At 42.5% G+C, this 27,049-nt stretch overlaps 1 protein-coding gene across 1 annotated transcript in view; it reads left to right on the forward strand.

Moving 5' to 3' along the window:
- Window positions 1-27,049, forward strand: part of RELN (reelin) — a 655,909-nt gene that overhangs the window by 471,032 nt on the left and 157,828 nt on the right. Inside the window, exon 28 of the mRNA XM_066591974.1 lies at window positions 16,857-17,092. Coding sequence (XP_066448071.1) covers window positions 16,857-17,092 — 236 coding nt within the window. The remainder of the gene's footprint in view (window positions 1-16,856; window positions 17,093-27,049) is intronic.

Genomic DNA, 27,049 nt, shown 5'->3' on the forward strand with positions numbered 1-27,049 from the left:
TTTGTTCCTCATCTACAAAATTGTCAGCAGGACTGTCCCTCGGGGGTGTCGGAGGGCAGATGGTTTTTACCAGAGACCTTGCGTCTCGGAGTCATTGAAGAGTCTCACTCATCTGTTCCCGCAGGCCATTCGGGGGCTCAGGGGACTCTCGATCTTTGTACTAAACACTACTGGTGGCCAGGCATGTCTTGGGAGATCTGCGACTTTGTTAAGGGATGCTCTGTCTGTGCACGTGGTAAAAGTCATTGTCGACGGTGGCCGGAGGGGCCTCTAAGTCTGTTACCGGTGCCTTTTCGGCCGTTGTTGCATTTATCAGTAGATTTAATCACCGATCTACCTGAGCCTCAGAAGTTCACCACTATCCTAATTGTTGTAGACCGTTTCTCAAAGATGGCACACTTCGTGGCGTTAAAGAAGCTACCTTCTACGATAGAATTTTCCAAGATTTTTGTAAAAGAAATTATTCGTCTACATGGGGTTCCCTAGAACATTGTATCTGATCGCAGGGTTCCGTTTGTTGCGCAATTTTGGCGAGCCTTCTGTAAAAACCTGAGAACTTCGCTTTCCTTCTTGTCAGCATTCCACCCGCAGACTAATGGTCAGACGGAGCGGAAAAAACAGGATTTAGTGCAATATTTACGTTTTTTTGCTAGTGAAAAAGCTCATCAGTGGGCAGAATTCCTGCCGTTGGCAGAGTTTGCACTAAACAACCGTACTTGTTCTTCCACTGGAGTATCTCCAGTCCTTTGGTATATGGTCAGCATCCTCGGTTCCTTACAGCTATTTCTGCACCGTCTGCCTGTCCTGCAGCTGATGTCACCACAGATGCGCTGCAGGGAGTATGGAAAGAAGTACAGAAAAACCTGGAAGCAACGGGGGCTCGTATGCAGTTGTGTAGTGGGATGAGTCTGTCAGTATCTGAACCTTACAGGATGGGACAGAAGGTATATTTGTCTTCTAGAAATCTCAAATTGAAGTTTCCGTCTTTGAAACTGGCTCCGTGTTACGTGGGTCCCTTTGACATCACGCGGGTAGTAAGCACGCTTGCTTATGAACTTGATTTGCCAGCTACATGGAGGGTTCATAGGGTTTTTTCATAAGTCATTGAAACCTTTTGTCCCTTCATGCTACGTGCACGTCCGTTCTTTTGCCTTCCTCTGAATCAACAGTAACAGGCTGAACTGGACGAATATGTGTCTTTTATCGGCCTTACGTACTATGTTACTATGTACAGTACAGTAAAAAACATTGTTGCGCACGAAAATATGCATACAGTCGTGTGAATCCGGTCTTAATATTTTTTTTAGTCTCACTACGGAATTGAAAGGCTTTGTACACATTTGGGGATATTTTTCTTTGTTACTTGAATGCAAGTTTTTGACTGAAAAGCATTTTAGTGTTTCATTAAAAATTATGCACCCTTTGGCTTCTTCTGATCTATGTATCACTGTCTATAGCAAGCTGCAGAATGCCATTCACAGTGGAAGTCTTTAGAAAGCTGTTTCACTAGGACAGTCTTCAACTGCTTCTGAACTAAGCTGATTTATGACCAAATCAAAGTTTAACTGCTCATTATTTTACATCACTATTTGTAAGCCTAACCCTGAACAACCTAGTGAAACAAAAAGAATAATAACAGGATATTACTTCTATGTTCTGAACTCACCCCTAGTTTTGGCTTACTATTACTGATGCAAAACCTGTTAAAGTCACTTAACTAGAAATGCTGGCAGTGTATATTCATACACACTACCAACATTTATGGTCTCAGCCACCATAAAGAGGAAAACATTGGCCACAACACAGTGCTGAATTTTGGGCTAAGAATTAGAGATGAGCGAACGTGCTCAGCCATGCCCCTTTTTCGCCCGAATACCGCGATTTTCGAGTACTTCCGTACTCGGGCGAAAAAATTCGGGGGTCGCCGTGGCGCCGCGAGAGGTTGCAGTGGGGAGTGGGGGGGAGAGAGAGAGGGCTCCCCCCTGTTCCCCGCTGCTACCCCCCGCGCCGCCACGCCTCCCCCCGCCCCCCGGCGCACCCGAGTACTTTTCGCCCGAGTAGTGAAGTACTCGAAAATCGCGGTGCTCGATTGCGAAATCGCCCTTACCGAGTACGTTCGCTCATCTCTACTAAGAATTTATTTTTAATAATTTGAAATCAAATTAATCAAAGAGCCAGAGGAGAGAACATTATGGCTCAAGTCATGTTCAGAATATCAAATATTAAACTCTATGGAGTTCCCTTAACTGCAATGTTTTTGCTGGGCCTTTGCTTAGAAATGATACAAATGAGGGCTTCTAATTAAAAAAAAATACTGCCCCAAGGATGTTGCTATGATGAGTAAAAGTGAAAAGAAAAAGGAAATGTGAGGATGTACAAAGATTTCTAATCTGACTCAATGAAATCAGGCAATTAGAATTACTATTAGTTATATCTGTAAAGCCTCCCTCACACAGACATTTTCGTACAGCGTTTAGCGCTGCCTTTTCAGAGCTGCGCTAAACGCTGTGCAGCGCTCCCATTAATTTCAATGGGGCTGTTCACACAAGTGTCAAAAAGCTGCGCTTTGATAGCGATGCATGTTCTATCTCTGACCGTTTTCATCCCTGCGTCTCCCATTGAAGTGAATGGGCAGCGTTAGCAGCGCTGCTGAAAGCGTGGCACAACTTGGTGCTGCTCTTTGGGCAGTGCTAAACGCAGCACTAGCTGCGCTACCAAAAAAAAAAAAAGTTATACTCCCCGATGCTGTCGCCGTCGGGTCCCTGGCGCTGCTTTCTGGGGCTCGGGGCACTTGTCAGAGGATCTTTTGCTAGTGATGGGGTTTGAAGACCCCACCTCCAGCAAGAGATTTCTCTGATTGGCTAATCCAGCGCCAATCACAGCCAGCTAAGCTCCCACCGTCTCCCCACCCCTTGTCCATAGACATCGATGGGAGGAGGCGGGTTGGGCCACCGTTTAGCTCAGCGCCGCCTAACCCCCCCCCCCCCTCATTGCAAAGAACGAGAGGTAAGCCTGCAATGGGGAGGGAGGGAAAATGGGCGATGGCATGGACAGCTCGGCCCATATGCACCGGACCCCATTAGATTTGTGTGCCCATTCACGAGCTTTTACCCCCCAGATGGTAGCGTATATTGGCCAGCCATCAAAACGCCGGCCAATATACGCTCGTGTGAAAAAAGTCTTAGCCTGTAGTCTCTGTGGTCAGTGTGAAAAAGGGAGGATTTTTTAAAACCTAGATCGTGAATTTAAATAAAAAAAAATTATTTTAAAAAATGTTTAACGAAAAAAAAAACTAATTCATTCAATAGGTTATTTTCTGTTGACATGTTCCCTGTAAGGACTTCGAAGTAAGGCAACCTATCATTCCAAGCTCTACTCTCTAGAATTTTCAAAATTGCAATCAGCAAATTTAAGATTTAGCCAATAATGTTTTTCGTAGATCTTCTTTGTATACTGATTTACATTGTGTCTCTCGATCTCCAGGTTGCATGCCAGTGCAACCAAATCAGCTAAAAAAATCCTTTATATCTAGGAAAAGTTAAAGGGATTACCCAGCCTTGAAAAATTAATTTCCTATCCTAAGGATAGGACATCATTATCTGGTCAGTGGAGGTCCTCTGTTCAATATCCATATCAATGAGCTGATTGAAGGAGCCTCAGGGCTTCTCTGAGTGTAACATCACTCTTCAATATTATGATTATGCTCCTACCCAGAATGCCCTGTTATGAGTACTACAGGCTTCTGTTCTGTTGAACTATTGAGGTGAATACAAGGGAGTACAAGCATGATTGTGCTCAGATTTAAACATCGAAGGAGCACCATAGTGCCTTTAATCAGCTGATCGACCATGATCTCAAGCAGCATACCCCCTCTGAATAAGCACACCCCCACAGATCAGATATTAATGGTCTATCCTGACGATAGGCCATGAGTTTTTAAAGGCTGGATGGTTATCTTCCCTTTGTGATGACTACAGAAACCAAGAAGTTTCACAGGGGTTGAGGCAAAAATAGTCTTTTTTTGTTACTGGTCTTTGCACCTCTAGCATCACCTCTACATTCTCCCCGCTGGGGCTCTGTTTACAGGCTGCAGTTAGCTTGTGACATTAATTTCACAGGCTGAGGCTGTACCTTGTAAACAGACCCAGCAAAGTGAACTGCAGAGACCTCAGACGGGTGAGTATACTTTGTTTTATTGTTTTGATGCATGGCCAGCTGGATTAAAAGAAAATAACTTGGAAAACCCTTTTAAGGATTGGAAAAGAGGGTAAAACTTTCTTAAGGTGAGGATCCTCTAAAAGAACACTCCAATGTTTTTATAAGATACTGTGGTGAGCTGTGCAGTCTACCAGCAGTCGTCAGTCCGTTCGGCGCATATATTTCCCTCATTACCTGTTCAGCTCTGCTAGATGATCTGTTTTACCACCACCAAGGTTTCAGATTAGTATAGGTTAATTATCATTATTGCTCTAAGTTACTCAGTTGTATGCCCTTCACTAGTCTAACTGATTATATAGCTTTGCTGGTCCAATTGACATTGCTGCTAGTCAGTGTGATCCAGTACGATTTATTCTGCTTGTCTACCTTTGTTTTTGACCCAGCCTGGGCCCTAATTTTGGATTTCTGCCTACTATGCTGTGACTTGTTGTCCCCCTGGTTCTTCTCTTGTTTGGCACCTGATCTTGTCTCCTGTATATACTTGACTTGGCCTGCTTCCTCCAACTACTCAGTACTGACGCTTGGCTTGTTCTCTCGCATCCAGCTGGTCCATGCTTTTTCCCTTCTTCTTGGTGGTCGCTCTATAAATATAACAAGGGGCTTTTTGCAGCCAAATTCAACTCTCCATGAGGGTGGCTTCACACAATCGTGTCTTTGTGTGTTCATACGTGCACACAAAAACACGCCTCTATTAGAAACAATGCATTCCCTATGGTGTGTTGACATGTCCGTGTTTTACAGGTGCATGCCTGTAAAGATAGGGCATGCGTGCACAATAGGGAATGCACGCATTGTCTTCAATAAAGCCGCGGCTGCTGCCGGCCGCTCCATTGAAGACAATAGTGTGCCGGGGACCAATCAGAGGCAGCTCTCAGCTGTCATTCAATAGCTGAGAGCTGCCTCTGATTGGTCCCAGCACTCAGCCAATTAGAGGCAGCACTCACTCCCCCATTCATGAATTCATGAATGGATGAGTGCTGCCTCTGATTGGCTGAGTGCAGGGACCAATCAGGGGCAGCACTTAGCTGTCCTTTAATAGCTGAGAGCTGCCTCTGATTGGTCAGAGTGCTCAGCCAATCAGAGGCAGGCCATTCAGGAGGCGGGGATTTTAAATCCCCGCCTGCTGAATACTCCTCAGAGCAGTGCAGGAGAAGAGCCAGCTGGACACTGCTGAGCCCCGGCAGCTGAAGAAAGGTGTGTTTTTTTTATTATTTTTATCACCTTTTTTAATGTTTTTCAGGGAAGGGCTTATATTTAAAGCCCTTCCCTGAAAAACAATTACAGGATGCTGGCAGCTGGATCCCCTACCGCAGCTGTCATCTGTGACAGCTGGGGTAGGGAATTCTTTATTCCCTGCAGAGATGAAGAATTCCTTTGCTGCAACTGTCACAGATGTGGCAGGTGCAGCAGGGAAATCTTTTTCCTCACGAAGATGAAGGAAACATCTACCGCATGCAGCAGATGTGTTCTTCTTCCCCATGGGGACATGGCAGTGGTGGACAGGTAAGTATTTTTTTTTTTTTTTCTTACACTAAAATTTTTGCTTTTTAGGGAACAGCTTACATGTAAAGCTCTTCCCTGAAAAATAATTCAGGTGTGCCAGCAGACCATTGTCTTCAATGGAGCCGCCGACAGCAGCACGCATGTTTTTGCACGTCCATGGGTGCGCACGTATTTACGCACCTATGCACGCACAAAAACACGCTCCTGTGAAGCCACCCTGAGGGGGCAAGGGAGAAGACCAGGAGACCCAAAAACTCGACTAAGCAGAACAACTAGTCAGACCACTGTTGCCTATTTAGGCAAACAGATGGACCTATATTGTTATAATTTGCTTATTATTGTATGTACACGGAATGATAAAGTTGTACTTAAATTGTTCTTGAAGCTGCCTGGAGTTTGATTTAGTCTTCTTACAAGTTTTTAGGATTTGAACTAGCCAAACTAGGGATAGAAGTCATGAGGCTAATGAATAAAAGAATGTAGAAAAGATGACAATAGGACAATATTGTAGCTTATGGAAGGCATGAAGAGTAGGTGAGGAGGCATGGAGAAGGGCATGGTTCATATGGAGATCAAAGATGGCACAAACGAAGCACACGCAGAGGAGATACTTGTTAAAAGCTGCACGGATGGGGGGGGGGGGGGGGGCACTTCACTGTTGGTGAAGTATTCCTCAGGAATACTTTGCCCCAAGCTTTTTCTAATTTCATTATATATCCTGTAAGCCTGAGCTGACAGAAGTTATATGGAGACCCAGCTGCTACTGATTAGCAGGTCTCCCTGCAAGCACACTGCTTCCTGAGCTGTGCTCAGGTTCACCTGTAAACACCTTTTCTCAAAGTTAAATATGGCTCAGGTTAAACTGTTAGGGTGTTATAACATTCTGTGCTAAAAGTACTGAAGTTTCAAATGTCTCACCTATTTATACTTAATTGAAGACGATGATTCATGGCCATGTGAATGCTAACTATAAGTTTATAGGAAGTTAAACTTTAAACATATAGTACATTGAATTGTACAGATTACATAAGAAGAAGGTGATCAATTAAGCATCCTATTGGTAGGAACAATAAATTAGTGATTGTATCATTACTAGACAACAAAACACTTTTTATGTGACAACAGGACTAGGTGAATCCAGTGATTAAACCAGTGGCAGCTCAGAGACAGTGTGTCAACAATGCTCTTTTGCTGAAGACTGACAGTGAAGATCACTCTTCAAATTAGTTCCCTGTACTCAAAACAAAGCACTGATATTTTGTGTACTTAAGCTTGCTGTACTACCGTATGTGTAACTGCCAGGGAATAAGGATAATGCTGTTTACAATGTTTGCCATTTTTCATGTGATTTTCTTTGGTCTAAATTTAATCTTAATGTTTGTAATGAAAACATTTTAAGATGTGTATCTGAAATTGTGCTTTATTTGGTTAGACAAGCTGTTGTCTCTAACCCCTGATCAAATTTTCATTGAGTTTATAATGAATTCCCATTTGTGAATTTCCAGGGGTAGACAGCAATGTAATTTTAATGAGCTAGCCACCACTACAAGGTCCTTACATAATTGGTGAATACAGATGATGAATAATTTACATGGGGAATTATTAAAGAGATCAGATGTTTACAGGGGACCCTTCAAAGATCATTTCCTCAGTTCTATAAATAGGAAAGCATACTTAGAAGGGAAAAATGCACTTTAAATAGGAACTGCTGAGCAAGTATATTGGGCTTTGAGAACTACCTCCTTAAAATAAAGTCATTTATATTTTTTAGGACTTTACATTTTGTAATAGAAATAAAGATGCTAAGCTCATTAGAACACCCTGCTATAAATAAGTACTAGCATGGCATTTCAATGACTCACAAATTCTAAACCAGATACATTGATTTGAATTACCACAATGTCATTTTACTTGTTATGGCAGCCAGCCTCCTCGCATCGGCCATGGCCATCAATATCTTACTGCCTTAAGTCTTCTATGCAGTAGACACCACACAATTCCCCTGGCTGCTGCTTCTGTTCATAGGGTGTATGCTTGGTCCAGCTCTTAAAGGGCCAGCATGCACACCCAGCTTTTCCATTGCCTATCCCGGCCCTTCCTGAGTTTTAAAGTATCACATCCACTTGAAGTGCCTAACCAATAGATTCCTAGTGTGCCAGAGAAGGGGTTTCTTTATCTTGTAAGCTTCCCTCTACCTAAATACCTAACATTTTTGTAGTCTGCCTGTACTGATCTCATCCTGTTTACTGATTACATCTTGACTGAACTCAGCCTGCCCTGACCTCCTGCCTATCTACTATATTACACAAACTTCATATGTCCTGACCCAGCCTGTTATGTGATTCCATCTTAGTCAGAGCCTCTGGTGGTATTCTCCGGTGCCTTTTTACTCTTCTGGATCAGATGTCAGTGTACAGAGACTACTCTTAAGGTATAATCTAGGAAGTCCCCTGCAGCAAAACAAAAAAGTTAAAGGGTAAAGACCAGGGACCTGCACAAAATCATAGATTGGCTTTTAGTAGGCATACTGCATGACAACCGTTTCATATATACAGATCAACCATATCATTAAAACAGATAAAGTGCATAGCAATGATTCTCCTCCTGGCACCTGTCAGGGGTGGGATATATTAGAAAGCAAGTGACTAGTCGGTTCTTAAGTTTGATGTGTTGGATGCAGGACAAATGGCAAGCGTATGGATCTGAGCAATACTGACAAGGGCCAAATTCTTATGGCCAGACAACTGGGTCAGAGTATCTCCAAATAAACAGGGTGTATGGGGTGTGCCTTGGATGCATTAGTTAGTGTCTACTAGAAGGTGATATAACGAAAGACACCAGATGAACCAGTGATTGCTTTATTAATGAAGCACATTTTCTTTTACATCATGTGAATGAGAGAGAATACATGATTTACCTGGGGAACAGATGGCACCAGAATGCGCTATGAGAAAAAGGCAAGCTGGTTGAAGCAGTGTGATGACCTGGGCAGTGTTCTGCTGGGAAACTTTGGATACTGGCATTAATATGGATGTTACTTTGACACATAACTTCTACCAAAGCATTATTGCTGACCAAGTATACCCTTTCATAACAACTACATTCCCTAGTAGCAGTGGTGTCTTTCATCCAGATAATGTGCCATGCTAGCATTACAAAAAAAAATTACGAATGGTTTAAGGAACATGGCAAAGAGTTTAAGGTGTTGACTTGCCCTCAAAATTTCCCAGCTCTTAATCAATCAAGCTTCTGTATGATGTACTGAAAAAAAAAATCCAGGGGATGTCTGCCTGTTTTTCACTGATGACTATTCTCTGGAAAGGTCATCAGTAGTTGATGGATCAGCTGATCATCCGGCCTGTTCTTCAGGGAGAAATCGATGGGAGAGCTGCGCTGCTACGGCAGAAATATTTGCTTCTTGAACATGCTATATGCTTTAAATAAGACTTAGGGTTTTTTTTGTCAAAAACACGTAGGTCCCTGTTCGCATTTTTGAGAGTTCTTAGCTTTTTAATGGATATATTCTAATAAAGATTCATTTTTAATGAGAAGTATTTGAACTGGTACTAGGAAAGGCTCTTAAATATTTAAGACAAATACAATAATGTTGTTTTATGCATGATCAGTAAGAACTTTTGCTACATACATAGACTTGCAGATTATAGAGCCAGGCTGATTTTCCATTGTAGGGCACCAGTTGCACTACCATAATCACTGTTTTTTAAACTTTAGTGCTTCTCTTATCAACATAGGTGCATCTATCAGACATTCATGTCTGACATGACAATACTCTTTTAAACATGGCATGTCAGGACTTCCTATTGATGAGGCTCTGAGCGCAGAGACATCCATTGCTTGCTAGTGCAAGGAGGCACAAGTTGAAAGGAGCAAATAAAGGTTATTCTTTGTACAGGAAACAATTATAAACTGTTACAAAATATTCAGTGTATCAATTCCTCACATTTTTTAAAACAGTCTTTGCAGTTATCCAATTGGAGCCTTCGTTGTATACTTCCAATAGATATGCATCTGTCCTGGACATATGATGAATACTAGAGATGAGCGAGCACCAAAATGCTCGGGTGCTCGTTACTCGGGACGAAATTATCGCGATGCTCGAGGGTTCGTTTCGAGTAACGAACCCCATTGAAGTCAATGGGCGACCCGAGCATTTTTGTATATCGCCGATGCTCGCTAAGGTTTTCATTTGTGAAAATCAGGGCAATTCCAAAAGTGATGGGAACGACACAGCAACGGATAGGGCAGGCGAGGGGCTACAGGTTGGGCTGCATCTCAAGTTCACAGGTCCCGCTATTAAGCCACAATAGCGGCAAGAGTGCGCCCCCCCCCCCTCCCAACAATTTTTACTTCTGAAAAGCCCTCATTAGCAATGCATACCTTAGCTAAGCACCACACTACCTCCAACAAAGCACAATCACTGCCTGCATGACACTCCGCTGCCCCTTCTCCTGGGTTACATGCTGACCAACCCCCCCGCACGACCCAGTGTCCACAGCGCACACCAAACTGTCTCTGCCCAGGCTTCAGCTGCCCTCATGCCACGCCACCCTCATGTCTATTTATAAGTGCGTCTGCCAGAGGAACCGCAGGCACACACTGCAGAGGGTTGGCACGGCTAGACAGCGACCCTCTTTAAAAGGGGCGGGGTGATAGTCCACAATGCTGTACAGAAGCAATGAGAAATCCAATCCTGTGCCACCTTCATCTGGAGCTGCACACGTGGGCATAGCAATGGGGAACCTATGTGCCACACACTATTCATTCTGTCAAGGTGTCTGCATGCCCCAGTCAGACCGCGGTGTTGCACTGTGGACTGCAATACAGCGGTGATTTAACAGCCCAGACAGAGCCAGGAAATAATTTTGCGCAAGCCTACTGTAACACTTAGCTGGCTGCGTATGAATTTGGAGGACTACTACACCCAGCAGAGACCCAGAACACTGAGGACAGTCACAGGCAGCCCAAATAGATTTTTTTCCCCAAATGTTTTTGCAAAGGCCCACTGCCTATATTCAATCAATATGTCTTCTGTCCCTGCCTCACCGCTACTAGCCCTGGAGTATGTCAAAGAACTGCAGAGTGTTGCACTGTGGACTGCAAACAGCGGTGATTTAACAGCCCAGACAGAGCCAGGAAATAATTTTGCGCAAGCCTGCTGTAACACTTAGCTGGCTGCGTATGAATTTGGAGGACTACTACACCTAGCAGAGACCCAGAACACTGAGGACAGTCACAGGCAGCCCAAATAGATTTTTTTCCCCAAATGTTTTTGTAAAGGCCCACTGCCTATATTCAATCAATATGTCTTCTGTCCCTGCCTAACCACCACTTCTGGCCCTGGAGTATTACTGCAGGGCGCAATGCTCTGCACGGCCGATATACCAAAAAAAATAAATGTGCAACACTGCAAAAAGCAGCCTCCACAGTACTGCACACGGTCAGATGTGGCCCTAAGAAGGACCGTTGGGGTTCTTGAAGCCTAAAATACTCCTAACACTCTCCCTATAGCAGCTCCACCAAGACAGCACTTTCCCTCCTCTATGTCAGAACGCATCTGTGGCGAGCCGCGGGAGGGGCCGATTTTTATACTCGGGTGACACCTGATCTCGCCAGCCACTCACTGCAGGGGGTGGTATAGGGCTTGAATGTCGCAGGGGGAAGTTGTAATGCCTTCCCTGTCTTTCTATTGGCCAGAAAAGCGCGCTAACGTCTCAGAAAGTGAAAGTATCTCGAACATCGCGTAGTACTCGTCTCGAGTAACGAGCATCTCGAATACGCTAATACTCGAACGAGTATCAAGCTCGGACGAGTACGTTCGCTCATCTCCAATGAATACACATTTGCACAGCTCATAAGACACAACGCTGAAAAGGCTATGTTCTCACAAGGTAATTTGCTGTGGATTTGACATGGAATCTATGTCCTTTCCATTTGGATTCTAAATCAAATCCATGGCAGTTAATTGCCCCATTCAGTAGAATAGAATTCTGTGCTGTCATATATATGGTGGGGATTTTTTCTGCTCGCGGATTTGAAATCAGTGTTGCAAAAAAAGTAATGTCACTTTTCGACATGAAATCAGTATTGGGTTTTCCGCATGCATATCTACGACCATTGTAATACCAATCTGTGGCAGAAACCAGCACCTAAACACACTGATTTCTGAATTCGATTGATATCCACATCAAACTTTTCCAACACAGATTTCTACCATGTCAGTATAGCCTAACTGTACTGTAACTATATCATCATGTTACTGTGTGCCCATTACATGACCAGTAAAGATTTATATCCTCTGGATGTAAGCAAGGAAGGTTCCCATTGAATGACAATAGCAAAAAAATATCATGAAACCATGAGGAACTGACACAGAAAGTATATTGGAATATTTTGTAACTTTTCATAATGCCTGTAGTTGCTAAAACCATAATACCCATTTAATGAAATGACACAGAAAGCATTTGACAGAACACATTTCAGTGTGGTGGCCTACATGCACTTTATAGCTGCATCTCTGCGAATGTAATACTGACGTATGTACCAGGCCGACTAAAAGGCTTACTGACTTGAAGGACACGCATCCATATTACGGATGCAGAAATACGGCCATAATACACTCGTGTGAAACTGGCCTTAATAGGGAAAAGGGATAGAGCCCGTAAACCTTGGGGCTTATGTTTAATATGCTGCAAGAATTCCTACTTCCATAAGTGTTAAACAGCAATGTGAAGATCATCAACACCTTTCACATTAGCACATTCTCTGCACAGCTTGTGACATAGCAGCTGGGCAAGTGTTATCACTCACAAGGTTTCTCAACACAAACTAAATAAAGAAGTAATTTATCATCAGATTTTTTTAAACCTTCAGAAAGTACCAGACTCAACCTTGAGGTAGACATCTCATTGAGAAATATGTACAGGACCTCCTTCTAGCCTTAACAGCCAAAATAAAAGCAGCACAAGGTACATCTTGCTTCTCTGTATTTATTACCAGCACTAATAGCACAGAGAACAAAAAAGAACTTATATTTTCTGTTATTTAAAATCCTCCAATGACAAAACATTTTTTATTATTCTCACTTTGCAATTCCAGAATTGTGTTAAAGACTCTTCCTACTGAATAGATTTTTTTTTAATGTTGACAATGTAGTCACATGAATTTAGTCAAGCGTTCTCAAAGTGTGACAATAAGTAATTGTAAATTCTTGTTTCTTTGGTTGATATTTTAATAAACATTTCATGCCTGTCCATGTAGTTCTATGTTTTGTCTGTCTTTTCCTAATTACAATTACCTGATTATAGTACTCTGTAGAAAGCTCATTTTGGGTTGGTGGTGATTATATACCTTGTTCTGCTCTTAATTGAAATAAGCAAATGAGAGGTTCCTGGATATATTAAAACATGGAAATTAGTTATTTTCAACATGGTAGTCACTTGATCTCCACTGAACTTTGTTATTCGGGATTGATGGCTTTATATTTTGTTCAGGCTTCCACACACTGATAGATTCTCTGCAGAAAAAAATTCTGACCTGATCAGACACACACACTCTAAGGATATCTTCACACATGGCAAAATCACTGTGGACATTGCGCAGCGAAATACCTGCAGCAATTCCACTTGAATCCGCATTGGCCAAATCAGCAGCTTAATGGTACAGATTTGGTTGCACTTTAAATTATGCATGAGCTGCAGGATTTAACCCTTGTACACTCTTTGTTAAAAAAAAAAAATCAAGCACATAGAAGGAGTTGTTATAATCAAAACAAAGGTTTGGTACGGTGTTAGCCCGTAGAGCAAAGTGTGATTGTTCCCAGCAAGAGAAACCAAGTGATCTTGTAGATATGATACCTTTTAATGGCTAACAAAAATACATGATGTAATAGCGAGCTTGCGAACCTCTCGGGCTCTTCGTTAAGCTTAAAATGGAATAGATCTGAAGAGGTATGAATATTTAAGCACACTTATAACATACATACTTATGACAAGGCACAGGCATGGATGGGATTGGTTTGCACTTAAAAGGAATTCTGCAATGGAAAACAAACTTTTTTGTCTAGGCATTGACAACAGAGTGAAAGTTTTATGGTCCCTGAATTACTGTTGGGTGGGGGTGGGGGGTCGTCAGACCAGGAAGGAGTTGTTGTTGTGCTGCAAAACTCTGTGTGCAGTTACAGCTCAGATGGATATGCAAATGATTAGAGTTGTGGTGTGATTAGATAAATAGTCTTGCCATCTGAGGCCCTAAAAATGGCTCCATCCATGACCTATAAAAAGGCTCAGAGGCTACTTTTGTGTACTGGGCATCTTTTTCCACTTCTGTAGAACTTGTTGACCACTAGACATGCATTTTATATGTAGTTTGAGAAGGGGCACATCATTGGAATGTGAGAAGCTGGATGGTTGTATCGACGAATTGCCCGCAACCTGCGCTGATCTACCCAGACTGGTAGGAGGTGTTTGGACCAGTGGGTGCGTGAGCGAACGCACACAAGGTGACTGGGCTCAGGACGCCATTGTGACTGTGCTCAGGACGCCAAGGCTGAGAGGAGACTTAATAGCTGTCTACAGATATCTGAAGGGCTGTCACACTGCAGAGGGATCAGCCCTATTCTCATCTGCACCAGGAAAGACTAGAAGAAATGGGATGAAACTGAAAGGGAGGAGAACAAATTAGATATTAGGCCGGATACCATACAGAACGTGTATGCCTCCATGCCCACCCGTATCACATCTTGCATCCAAGCTAGAGGTGGTACAACAGGGTACTAGCGCCCCCCTTCAAGTGTTCAGTTTTCCGCAATACATTATCGTTTTGCTCTGATATTGTAATCATTTACTTATATCAACGTTACAATCACACATAGAAAGTTTCATTCCATTCCGACAACTCCTTTTAGGGGATGGATTTTTTTTAATGAGTATTTCAAGGGTTGAATTCTGAAGTCTCCTCTACATGGTTTGTACTGTAAACGCTGTCGGCAGCGATTTTGTCATATGCGTAGGTGACTATAGGACTCATTCACAGGGGCGTATGCAATTTTGGTCTGCAAAAAATGTACCATTTTCACTGCATGTATGTGTATTTTTGTTACATATGTGCATTCTTTTAAATATCCACTTTGCATCTGTTTTTCACACAAGCAAAAAAAAAACGTACAAGAAAGCCCAAGTGGTGTCCGTTTCATCACAACCTACAGAAAACTGGGTGTGCAAACAAACCGCAGTGAATACAGATGCTAATTTGTGTTCACTGCAGTTTTCTTTACACACTCATAGACTTTAATAGATTTTGGTCCATGAATATGGAACAAAGAAGGGCATGCTACATTGGTTCATGTAAAGAAACTTACATCCAAATGCACCAATTTAACTCAACGGGCCCATGTGATTCTGTGTTCGGTCAGTAAAAAATACAGACTGAATATACACCCGTGTGAAAGGGCCTTCGTTCCATGAAGATTTGTTTCAAAATACCCATAATACTAGTGGGAATAGAGCTTTACTTTTGTTTTTGCCTTGCAATGTTTTCGTTTTCAGGGATTGTATACAGTATGTAAATGATAACAATGGCTAAAAAAACCTACTTGCTCAAAGAACAGTTTCACTTCAGCATATAGGCCCATTTAGACACAACGATTATTGCTCAAAATTTACTCAAAAGCCATCTTTTGAGCAATAATTGTTGTCTAAATATTCCCATCTTTCAGTTTTTTGCCGAACTATGGTTTTTAGTTCTGCTTGAAAACCAACATTCGGCAGAACAACTAATAAGCAGGACCGAACGCTGTGTTCTGCCGGGGGTGAGCTGATAGCTGATTGCTTTGTCTCGGCTGTCAGCCCCGCAGGCAGAACAGCTGATAAGTAGGACTGCACGCTGTGTCTGCTGTTCATGGTGCTGAATTCTACATGGGGAGCTAGAGATTACATTGTTTTCACTTAGCAGCCCTTGGCTGAACAATGGACCTAAATACAAAGCTCAGACCTCCTGCTGAGTTCTGCAACAGCTCCCAGAAGCTCATTTGCATGCTAATGAAGCTGATAAAGTACCAATAGGCACTAATTGCTATTAGTACTTTATGCGAAACGATCGCTAATCTTTTAAAAGATTATCTGTGTGTGTAAACAGGCCTTATCTGCTAGTTCTTCCAAACTTTATTGTAATTCTAAGCTAACAAACTGAAACATCACTGTCTTTTGTGTATTTTTGGGACTACCATAAAACCTGGAAGAAGGATATGTTGATGTCAAAGTGTTTTTTTAATGTGTTACAATAAATTGGAAGGTATAACTAAGTTTGATGGTCTGTTACGTTACTCAAGTTCTACATACATTGAAGAAAGGGGTGTTTTTGATGTTGGTCTTGTGTCTTTAGTTAAAAACAAAAATTACAATCACCAAAGATTTGATGTATAAAGTATGAAATTGCAGTTGTATGGCAGACCTCAATTAACCATGGTTTTTACTTACATTGTTAACTAAATTATATAGTCCCAATCATAAGAATGGGAAGCAGTGGTTGAACATCTGCTGTACCGCTTCATTCATCTCTTTGGAACTGACGAAGATTGTTGAGTGCTGTACTCTGCTATCTCTGTTAGTCCCATGGAGGTGAATGAAGTAGCATCAATGCTCAAACGTCACTAATTTCTTTCAGGGGTACACGAGCTCCAACAGTCAGACCACCAATCAGACACTTATCCACTATCCAATGGATAGAGCATAATAATATTGCTACTTTTATTTACATAGTGGTTCCAATGGTGGTAAGGTCACTTGGGGTGGTGACCCTAAGTTGGGGTGGATGGCTCCAGCAAATCCCAGGAACAAGATCCGAGCATACAGTTCGGAACAGTGTAATGTTAGGAACAGCTATGATTCTGTGCAGAACCCGCAAACTCCCAGGCCTCTGGTAGAGGATCTGAGGTTGCGGAAGATACATACCCTGCATAGGGGTGAGAAAGTGTATTATATATCTATAAGCTCGGAGGAGATGGACAAAGTTAGTGTGTAAGTCCTACCTGCTACTAATTGCATGCTCTGCTTATACATTGAATGTTCTAGATATTCTTTAGATATTTATGGTTGATCACTTACCTTTCCCCACTTCAGTTAAATGTAGGGTGCACGAAAGAGTTCAGCAATACAACCGCAGTTCTCCTTCAGTACTCCCATGATGCAGGTCTATCTTGGTCACTCGTAAGAGAAGGATGTTATCCTGCATCCCCAGGAATCAAAGATTGTGAAGGAAGTTCCAGGGAACTTGGTGAACCAACCTCTTACTCTCAAGGAGACTATGAAGATTGGATACGGGTAACAATCATAATACCAAGGTCACTTGCATCAAGGTAACTTATGTAATTGAAATGTAATCTTACTTTTATGACTACGTACAAACTGTTATATTTCAAATTATGTTGTAAATAGGATTGAAGGATTTAAAGTTCTGTTTCAGGAAAAAAGGTTTAACAACAGAAATAGGCTGAAGGACAACAATAAGGCAGACCCTTGAAAGTAGGAATTCCTTTTCTAGGTTACATTAGTTCAAAGAAACAAGGGAAGTTAGCAGGTATGCATTTAAAAGGAACCTGTGACATTGAACAGTCTCAGCTGTGGGCAAAATGGTATAGAGTATAAGGATCTGAGCAGATTTACTAGATAAACTGATTTACTGGTATAATTTTGCCCCAGCGCACAATGCACCTAATACATGACGAGGCTCACGCCTCGTCAAGTATTAGGCGCATCCTGGCACCTCCATGTGCCTACACAGAAATGTACGCCAGGTCCAATCCCCCACCCACTTTTCACAAAACAGCACTGAGGGCAGAAAAGTCACAAAATGTTTGTCCAATCAGCCCTTGCACCAAATTTTGCAACTTTTTACTCCAGTTTTCTGGCATTAAGTCATCATAAATATCCCTGATAGTTTTATGAGAAAATATTCAGTATAGGTTGCAGTTCATTAAATTTATTCTCCTCTCAGTCTGGACTTAGGAGTTCATTGGGTGGTCTTATTAAGGCCCATTTACACTGGACGATTATCGCTAAAAATTCGCTAATTGGCGATCGTTTTAGCAAAAATCGGAGCATGTAAATGGGCGCAGGGCACCCGCATTTCGGGCACTTTTTGGTGATCGTTAAAATCAAGCTCACTTGATTTTAATGATCACTTTTATCAGTCGTTCTCCACAGGGGAGTGCTGATAGCATTCCCCCCCCCCCCCCCCCCAAAGGATCTGAGCGCAGATAATAGCCTCGGGCTATTAGCCTGACCCCATGGAAGGCTTCATTAACATACATAATTGGTATTTAAGTAGCTGGGTAGCTACTTGAATACCAATTATTTTTTATGCAAAATAATCGCTCAAAGCTGTCTCTCAAACTGTCCTTTGAGCGATCTTTGAGCAATTATCTGCTTGTGTAAATAGGCCTTTAGTCTGTAACAGCCTCCTTTGTATAAATTTGCATATAGAGATAGCTTTCATTCACTGAGTAGGACCACCAACCGGACTGCTAAGCCCAGAAAGAGCAGGAATTAAAGTAAAAAAAACAGAATCTTTCCCCATAAAACTATATTTAAAATCTGTTCAGCTTCTTAATCTTTATAAGATACAGCTTCCCTTCAAAGATTGGTCACCTGCTAGAGCCTGTGGTGTTGGGATATCTTATAGATAGTGAATGTATGTGCACCCGCTAAACAGTTGGAAGTTTTGTCACCATGTAGGCTACCTATGGCAGCTAAGCCCTTTCAGACATTCTCTGCCAAAGCGTAGATTCCCTAAGGTATCAAATTGCCTAAGCCAAACATCTGACTACATAGATTCATTCAAGTTACTAAACCCTCAGTATTTCTGATTAGGCAAGAGAACTCAGGCTCCTTTGTATAATACAGTATGCCAAAATTTGCATCCTTGCTTTTCGAGTGTCACAGGTTTGTTTAGTAGATACACATGCATCCTCTAACTTCTATTTGGTAGGCCATCTTATAAACTTTGAAGATTAAATTCTATTATGTATTAAATACAGCTTAATATATTCTTGATTTGTAACAACCAAAAGTAATGAAGAATATTAGCTTTAAAAGTTATGGATACCTTTCTTTCAAGTCTGATATGCATTCACAGAAGGATATAATTTTTATAATCTACTATAGTATATTTAGAAGCAGAAAAAGAAACCTTTCTGGAAACAGGCCATTACAATACCATGCTGGTATAATCTGGGATTTTGAGTGTTCTGTAATTTGCCACTTTCTCAGTTAGGTCAGTATATAGCAAATAACTTTATGGAACCAAGTTAAGGAATAAATGGACCGTGATATTATTTTATAACAAAGAAGAACATACAGTATATAACCGTGTATTAGCACTTGGACATGGCATTGTTTGTGCACACCCAGGGTAAAACAATATTGGTTTGTGTTAGGACTGTGAATGTAACTGGGCAATCCCCTACATTTATGATCAATGTGCAAGACGCATTTCAGAAGTACGGTATAATCTTGTTGGCTGCTCTTCAGAATACATTTTTTTTGCCTGGCAATAATCACTTCTGGGAGTTCAAGCTTGTTGTCCTTTCCCAGAAACTATGTTCTTGGAACGACATGTTTCCAGATGGCAAGAAAGCCCTGCACAGCAAGGACATACTGTTTAAATCCCCTTTCTTTCTACTGGAAAGGGGAGCCAGTGATTGACTGGCATATGCAATTCATCTCAGCTTGCCATCATTTCCACTGCTCCTCAGTAGCTTGTTTGTAGAGTCATATGCTGAAAGTCACAGCAGTCATTAAGAAGTAGTAAATGTGGCCCAGTGACAGTTCATGTTGATGGGAAGAAATAAATGAGATGAAATGAAAATAAATTATACTCAGGACCTCAACATGCCCATTCTATTATCACATTTACAGTTTAATAAATTAGGACTTAAAGATAATCATGCACACATAATTAATAAAAAGGATGACGCCTACAAGGTTATGAATAATATCTCTTACACACTGGCTTTCTTCCTTGACTGGAAAATTACCTCTTTGTTTGTCTGCCTGTGATCTGGTATGTAACTTATATACTCATGAAGCTAAAGCTCAGTTATGTTATGTTGTAAATAGAGATGAGTGAGTTTACTCGCGAAGGGCAATTGCTCGAGCAAGCATTGCCCTTAGCGAGTACCTGCCCACTTGAGACAAAAGGTTCGGGTACCAGCGCGAGGGAGCGGTGAGTAGCGGCAGTCAGCAGGGGGGGAGCGGGGGGGAGAGAGGGAGAGAGATCTCCCCTCCGTTCCTCCCCGCTCTCCCCCGCAGCTCCCTGCCCACCGCCAGCATGCGAACCTTTTGTATCGAGCGGGCAGGTACTCGCTAAGGGCAATGCTCGCTCGAGCAATTGCCCTTAGCGAGTATATTCGCTCATCACTAGTTGTAAACAAGCAGAGACTAAGCAAATAGACACTTAAGGCCGCCTGTCCACGGCCACGACGGAATATCGCAAGCTATTTTCTGTCGCAGGGGAGCACAAAAGGTCACTGCGATGAGCCTATCTTAGCCGCAATTTTTTTAGACACAAGCGGAAAATCGCTATGGATTTCTTGCTTGTGTACATCGGGCTGCTCTTTCCATAGTTATCCTATGGAAAGAGTTTCAAGCGTGATCTTAGTGCAACTTTTCGCCGCGGATCACGCTATGAAATATCGCCTGTGGACAGCCAGCCTAAATGAAAATGATGAAAAACCATTGTCTCTTCATGTAATAATAATACAAAATAACCTTTAAGGCCTCCTGCACACGGGCGTATTTGCATTGCGGAGTCCGCAGCGGGCATCAGCCTCCGGACTCTGCAGAAAATACAGCCCAATAGTATTTAATGGCAAAATGCCTTTTCATCTCCACGAGCGGAAATCTATTGTGATTTTCCACTCGTGGAGAATAAAACGCAGCATGCTGTGATTTTGTGCAGGTTACGCATGACCGGCTTCCATTAAAGTCAATGGAAGTTGGCCGTCCCACAACATTTCCACAGTGAGTGCAGAAGTATCGCGGGATCCGCGTCACTCCAGAGCGTCACTGGCTACTGCGCATGAGCGACGGAGTGCCGGACAGCACATCCGCAGCGCTGTGCAGAGCCACTGGACAGGTACGCAGGGGTCACCGGACGGGCACTGGGACGAGCTCCACTGCAGGAATCTCGCATGCGGGGTCCTCCCCACTTGCGTGCAGGAGACCTTATATAGCCACAACATATTTAGCAATACTTTGAAATACAGTGACAAAGTTAGTGAAATATAAAAATAAATAATGCTACATGGACTCTTATTATCCAGTATCACACAGGCGTTAGCTCATTTATGCTTGCATTTGAACCACGTATTTGCGCAATGGGCATTGCGTAGTTGCACGTGCGTGTATTACTGTACACGCAACCATGCTCCTTTTCATTGAAATGGGCAATTATTGTAATTAGTTCGACATATGCTGTTTCCCTGTACAGATGCACAAGAAAATAGAGCATACTACATTTTTTTTGTATGAATGCGCAAAATACACCTATCTGAACGAATCCATTGAAATCAATGGGTTCTATTCACTGCGTATTGCATGTGCAAATTTTCCGTGTGCAAAACGCTGCACAAATACATTTACGTGAATCTAGTTTAAGGTGGGTAGTTTAAGGCTCATGGATCATTAATATAATACAGTTAGGAACAATTAGTATAGTATAGTCAATTTTCTTTACAACTTTATTTTAACCCTTTCCATTCCAATTTGTATCCTGGTTTTCCTAGGGGGCTTACTCTTTTTCTGTCGTTATACAATGGCGCTATATGCTGGCTAAAGCCAGTACTGCATGAGGTGACACGTTAGATAGGCTCCGACAGCAGAGAGGCTGGCAATATACAGTAAGAGTACCCCGACGGATGTCTTCCAACATCGGAGCTGTACAGTCTTAAATCATAATGTCTTCATAGGTCAGACAGTGGATTGGAAAGGGTTAACATATACTGTTTGATATAGTTCCCTTTTTTTAATGGTAATCTAAAACAGATGTATGCACGCGTTTGATATGGTCCCACCAAATGTAAACACTAAACCTAGTGCTACCTGAATTTAACGCTGTGATTAGACAGAACAATTATTATTCAAACCAGCAAAACTGATTGATAATTGTTCAGTTTAAACGTGAGCCAATGACTGAATGTTGAATGAGAATTGTGCGATTCTCCTTCATCGTTCAGGTTCAGCCAGCATAAAAATCATTGCCAGCTCATGCACTTCACATGCAGTTTAAACACTGATCGTTCAGTGTTTGACATAGGAATGTGTGATTGTTCTCAGTGAGAGAAACCAAGTAATCTTGTAGATATGATACCTTTTAATGGCTAACAAAAAATACATGATGTTACAGTAAGCGTTCGGGTCTTCTATCGATCCTTCATTAGGCTAAAATGAAACTGGTTTGGATGGGGCACATATATAATATACAAATGCAGAGAAGACACCCCTCTTGATTGAAATACAACTGTTCACATACAGAAATTTGAGACTTTTTGTACTCAAAACTTAAAACAGACAAACTGACCTGAGACATAAATACTTAATCCGTCCACTGAGCTCAGGAATGTGACAGTTTTATGATGTGTCTTATCACTCCTTCAACCTGCACATGGAAGGAGATGCAGCACCACCTAGTGGATGGCAAATCCCCCTTTTCTTTTCGTTTTACATAGCAATGTGAAACAATGAACAATAAGTAAATGAGAACGGCATGATTCTCAATGATAATTGTGCAATCTAAACAGGTTGCATGAGCTCGAACGAGGTGGTGATAACGTCACCAGTTCGTTCGCTCAGGTAAATGAGGATTGTCCAGTTCTTCATATGTCTAAAAGTAGCTTAAGGCTTTATTCACATGAGCATATATTGGCCGCCATTTTCACGGCCGGCCAATATACGCTACCATCTAATGCATTGGATTACACAGCAGCGTGATAGCACATCTTGTCTAGGATGGACGTCTCGACAAGGGATGGACGTCATTCTTTGTGAGATGAACATGAATGACGTTTGACAAGTGCCATTACCTCCACAGGGTTTTTTATTTAAATGATGCCTCTCACCTGATGCCTCCTCTTTCTAGCCAATACCTTGCGGGTAAGGTGGGGGTGTGTTCTATGGGCTGTAAGCAAGTTGGGGTCACTCGTCTCTGGATTGCTGACCTCTCTTATGTGAAATGGCGCACCACACGTGTAGAAACTGCTCAGGAGATGTGTATTTCTTTGTCTGGCTCCTGACAGCCTTTATTCCACAGCACATCACACAACATCAATATGTACAGTTCATATAAGCACCCCAACTTGGGTGTGAGACTAGGGGTGTCGTCCATGTCGGACTCTGGCCTTTGCTAGGCCACCAGCCTGCAGCACCTCAGCTCTGCTGCGCTGGTCCTCTCCCCACCTGATTCTGGCAGGAACTGGCCCTTTTCCAGTTCCTGCTCCACCCCTCTGTGTTAACCCGCACCAGAAGTTCTGTCTGCAGCCCTCTACAGGCCTTTCTGTGTACTGCACTACTACATATCCCCCCCCCCCCCCCTTGATATAGGCCATATCACACTTTCTTTTTGGCCCTCCAGGGTCAAAACTCCAGGCTTGGAGGGGGGGGGGTCTCTCTTTATTTTTACTACCTCTTGTAACTCAGAGGGCTGCTCAGCCTCCATCTGTAGCTCAACTCTCACTTTCTCAATTACTTTCACGGTTTTTACTTCCTTTCTAAAATTCTTCATCCGGATTTTCTTTTTTACTTGTCTGAACTGGGACTAGACCTCTATAGTGTCTGAGCCTCCTTTCTAGCCAAACAACTATCTGACTTCATGAGTTTCATCTTTGCGCTTGACTTCTGGGCAACCTTTGGAAACCACACCTTTCCTTTTGACACCACTTTCCGAGGACGCGTCAAGGGTGGCGATTCATTATTTCCCTCTTGAGCCCTTGCTTCCAATTTTAACTGGGACCATGTTTTAGCCCAACTGGTGACCTTTGCTTCCTGTTTTCTCAGAGCATCTTGTAGACTTCCTACTAGCTGGTCTTTTTAAACCATTCAGCTTCTGTTGATATTTCTGACTCAGGTCAATTAATGAATTGCTCAAGAACCCTTCAATGGCCTTTTCCTCACCTTCCAGGTGTATGTTCAGGAACTCTTGTCGTGTCTCTATTGGGAAATTCAAGTCATGTTCACATTAATTTGCCGAGAGTGACTCTTGCACAACTTCTGTGTTTTCCATCTTCCTCGGGACTGTGTTCTCTACACAGAGATCTGTTCCACTCTGAATGGTCTCCATGAGATAGTGAGAACCGCAAACACTCTGCCGGTTATTTCATTTTCCTCTAGTTGTGTCGTACTGGATTCTAACAGTCTCTCTCCTTTCACAAGTAGAGCCTCTTCACTACTGCTACTTGCAATTTCATCAGGGAGTTTATCTCTCTCTTTTTTGCTCGTCTTCTGGCACACTCTGCCACTACAAACTCTTCCTGCATACAGGTCATCTCTACTTCCATCTGCTGGTTGGCCACTATCATGTCTGTTAGTTTTCTGTGCAACCTTTGGACTTCAGCCTCTTTATACTTCATCAAGCCCTGAGACTCTGAAAACCGTTCACTAGCTTGTACCTGTGACAGCTGAAGTTTCACCTGAGTTATGTCTTCTTGTGATGCTTGGACGATCGCACACTGTCGCTTTAAATCCTCTGACTTTCTCTCAAGCTCATCCTGAAGCCTGTCTTGCTTCTGTTTCTCCCTGTTCAGACTAGAACACAACTGCTTGTTAAGTCTTTCTGACTCAACCGTCACTTCGAAGGCCTCTTCCAGGGTGCGCTGCAAGGGGATCACTTTAGTTTCTTTCTCACTAAGCAACTTATCAAACTTCTCCTGTTTCTTCTTCAAGTTGGCCACAATCTCCTGTTGGTGACCAAGCTTCACAGTAACATCTTCTAACTTGCTGAAGACTTACTTTAACCTTCTCAAGTTTATCATAGGTGGCTGTTTTCTCTTCATACTGCTGCCTTGTGGCTTCTAATTCCCCTTGTATTTCTCTTTTCTGCTCTTCCACAGAATCTGAGCACACAGCACTCTTCTCCAGTCTATATTCTAGATCAGACACCTCAGCCTGAAGTGTTGCAACCTGCTCTAAAAGGTTTCTCTTAGCTTTTGCATCTTCCTCTACCTGCTTGAGGAACACATCTTTCTCATCTTGCATTGTCTTCAGGTGTGCACTAAGACCAAGCCTCTGCTGCATCTCTTTCTGTAGCAACTTCTGGGACTCTTCAGTCTGAGCTTCCAGCTCCACATGCAGCCTATTCACCTGCTCAGACAACACTATCTGTCTTCAGTCACCTACACGCTCAGGAGATGTGTATTTCTTTGTCTGGCTCCTGACAGCCTTTATTCCACAGCACATCACACAACATCAATATGTACAGTTCATATAAGCACCCCAACTTGGGTGTGAGACTAGGGGTGTCGTCCATGTCGGACTCTGGCCTTTGCTAGGCCACCAGCCTGCAGCACCTCAGCTCTGCTGCGCTGGTCCTCTCCCCACCTGATTCTGGCAGGAACTGGCCCTTTTCTAGTTCCTGCTTCACCCCTCTGTGTTAACCCTCGCACCAGAAGTTCTGTCTGCAGCTCTCTACAGGCCCTTCTGTGTACTGCACTACTACAGGGCTTATACTGATTAGTGTACTGTTTTCTATATATCTCTGTCATTGTCTTAGTTTGCTTATGCTTGACAAAGTCCGCTGTGTCGGACGAAATGTCGCAAGTGTCTTTAAACGGTGGAGTTTTAATCAATAAAAGATGAAGTTTGGACTTTAACTAATGGTCTCTTGAGGATTCCTGTGCTGTGCTGCTCACCTACATCTTTTCTGTTAGCACATCTTGGCCAGGTGCTTTTATGCTGACCAGAAAAGATAGCCCTGGAACTATCTTCCTGGCCGGAATATGTCAGCCGCTGCATAGACTCCTATGGGAGCCTATGACAGCCGCCAGCGAAGGAAGGTGGAAGGAAGTTTAGCAGCATGACTGCTAAACTCCCTCCCGCTTCTCTCATCTTCTCTGCCCCTTGCAGCGGTTTGCAATTGAGAGGGGACGGGGTGGGGACGGAGCTAGTTTCTAAGCTCCCACACCCTCCCATTGCTGGCTGCCGACAAGGGGTCGGAGAGGGGGCGGGAGCTTAGCACATTAGCTCCCGCCCCATCCCGCCACCTCCCCTTGCTGAGAACTAGTGAGGGGAGTGAAGGGGGAGATAGTTTAGCAGAGCTTAAGTGTTTGCCCCTGCCCAATGGCATTGGGGGCTGGGCGTTTATGCGCCAGGCTCAGGCTATCTGAACAGGCGCACAAACGTTAGATTTGTGCACACATTCACGCTTTTTTATGTTGCCAGTGGTGAATGTAAAATGGCCAACACCTGTGTGAATAAGCCTTAAGTCTGATCATTTGAGGCAAAGCATCCCAGTATAAAAAATGGCACAGCACAAGTAAAGTCGTTGTGACACAAGAACTGTCAATAATTGCCAAAGATTGTTGGCCAAGCATCAACAGATTGGCTGAGTGCAATTAGAAAGGAGTTTGAAGGCTAAAACAGCATCATGGATAGGTATGTAAAGTAATCTCAAAGACACATTTATAAATGTATTGTCGACTAATGAGTACAAATTAGACAGACTGCAATACAAACTAATAATCAAATAGGAAAGCAAAATACATTAGTTACTGGATTTTTTTACTTTATAATGCTCACTGTTTAATTGATGTAAAATAAATATATCATTTTATAGGTTAGTTAAACACTAGATCACTGATTTCCATCCTGTGGTTTGGGAGCCACATATGGTTTTCAGGCACGAGGGATGTCCGAGTATTATTGAGACATGGCACTAGTATTAAAACCGTATCACTGGCAGTTAACACTATGATAACTTTTTAATACCCAGAGGCATATGTCATATTTGGAAGTGACTCACCAACTAGAAAAGGTTGATGTCCTCTGTGCCAAGTCAAAACGATTCCTATATCTATGTATAACTATATTACAACTGTATTAATAATATTTAAAGATTTGTAAAAAATGTTGACATTGATGGCTGCAAATTATACTTATTTTGACATTCTTGCAAAGGTCATCTGTTTATTTCTCTGTTCCAAAATATTGAATATGATTATAAAAAACTGCATGCTCACATAGGTCCAAAACAACCCATAAATTATCAATAAAAAGTCCTAAATATATTATGACAGTTGCTAACATTGACAGGGAATGTGAGACAT

This window comes from Eleutherodactylus coqui, chromosome 2 (genome assembly GCF_035609145.1).
Source record: "Eleutherodactylus coqui strain aEleCoq1 chromosome 2, aEleCoq1.hap1, whole genome shotgun sequence".
In the NCBI taxonomy this organism is placed as follows: Eukaryota; Metazoa; Chordata; class Amphibia; order Anura; family Eleutherodactylidae; genus Eleutherodactylus; species Eleutherodactylus coqui.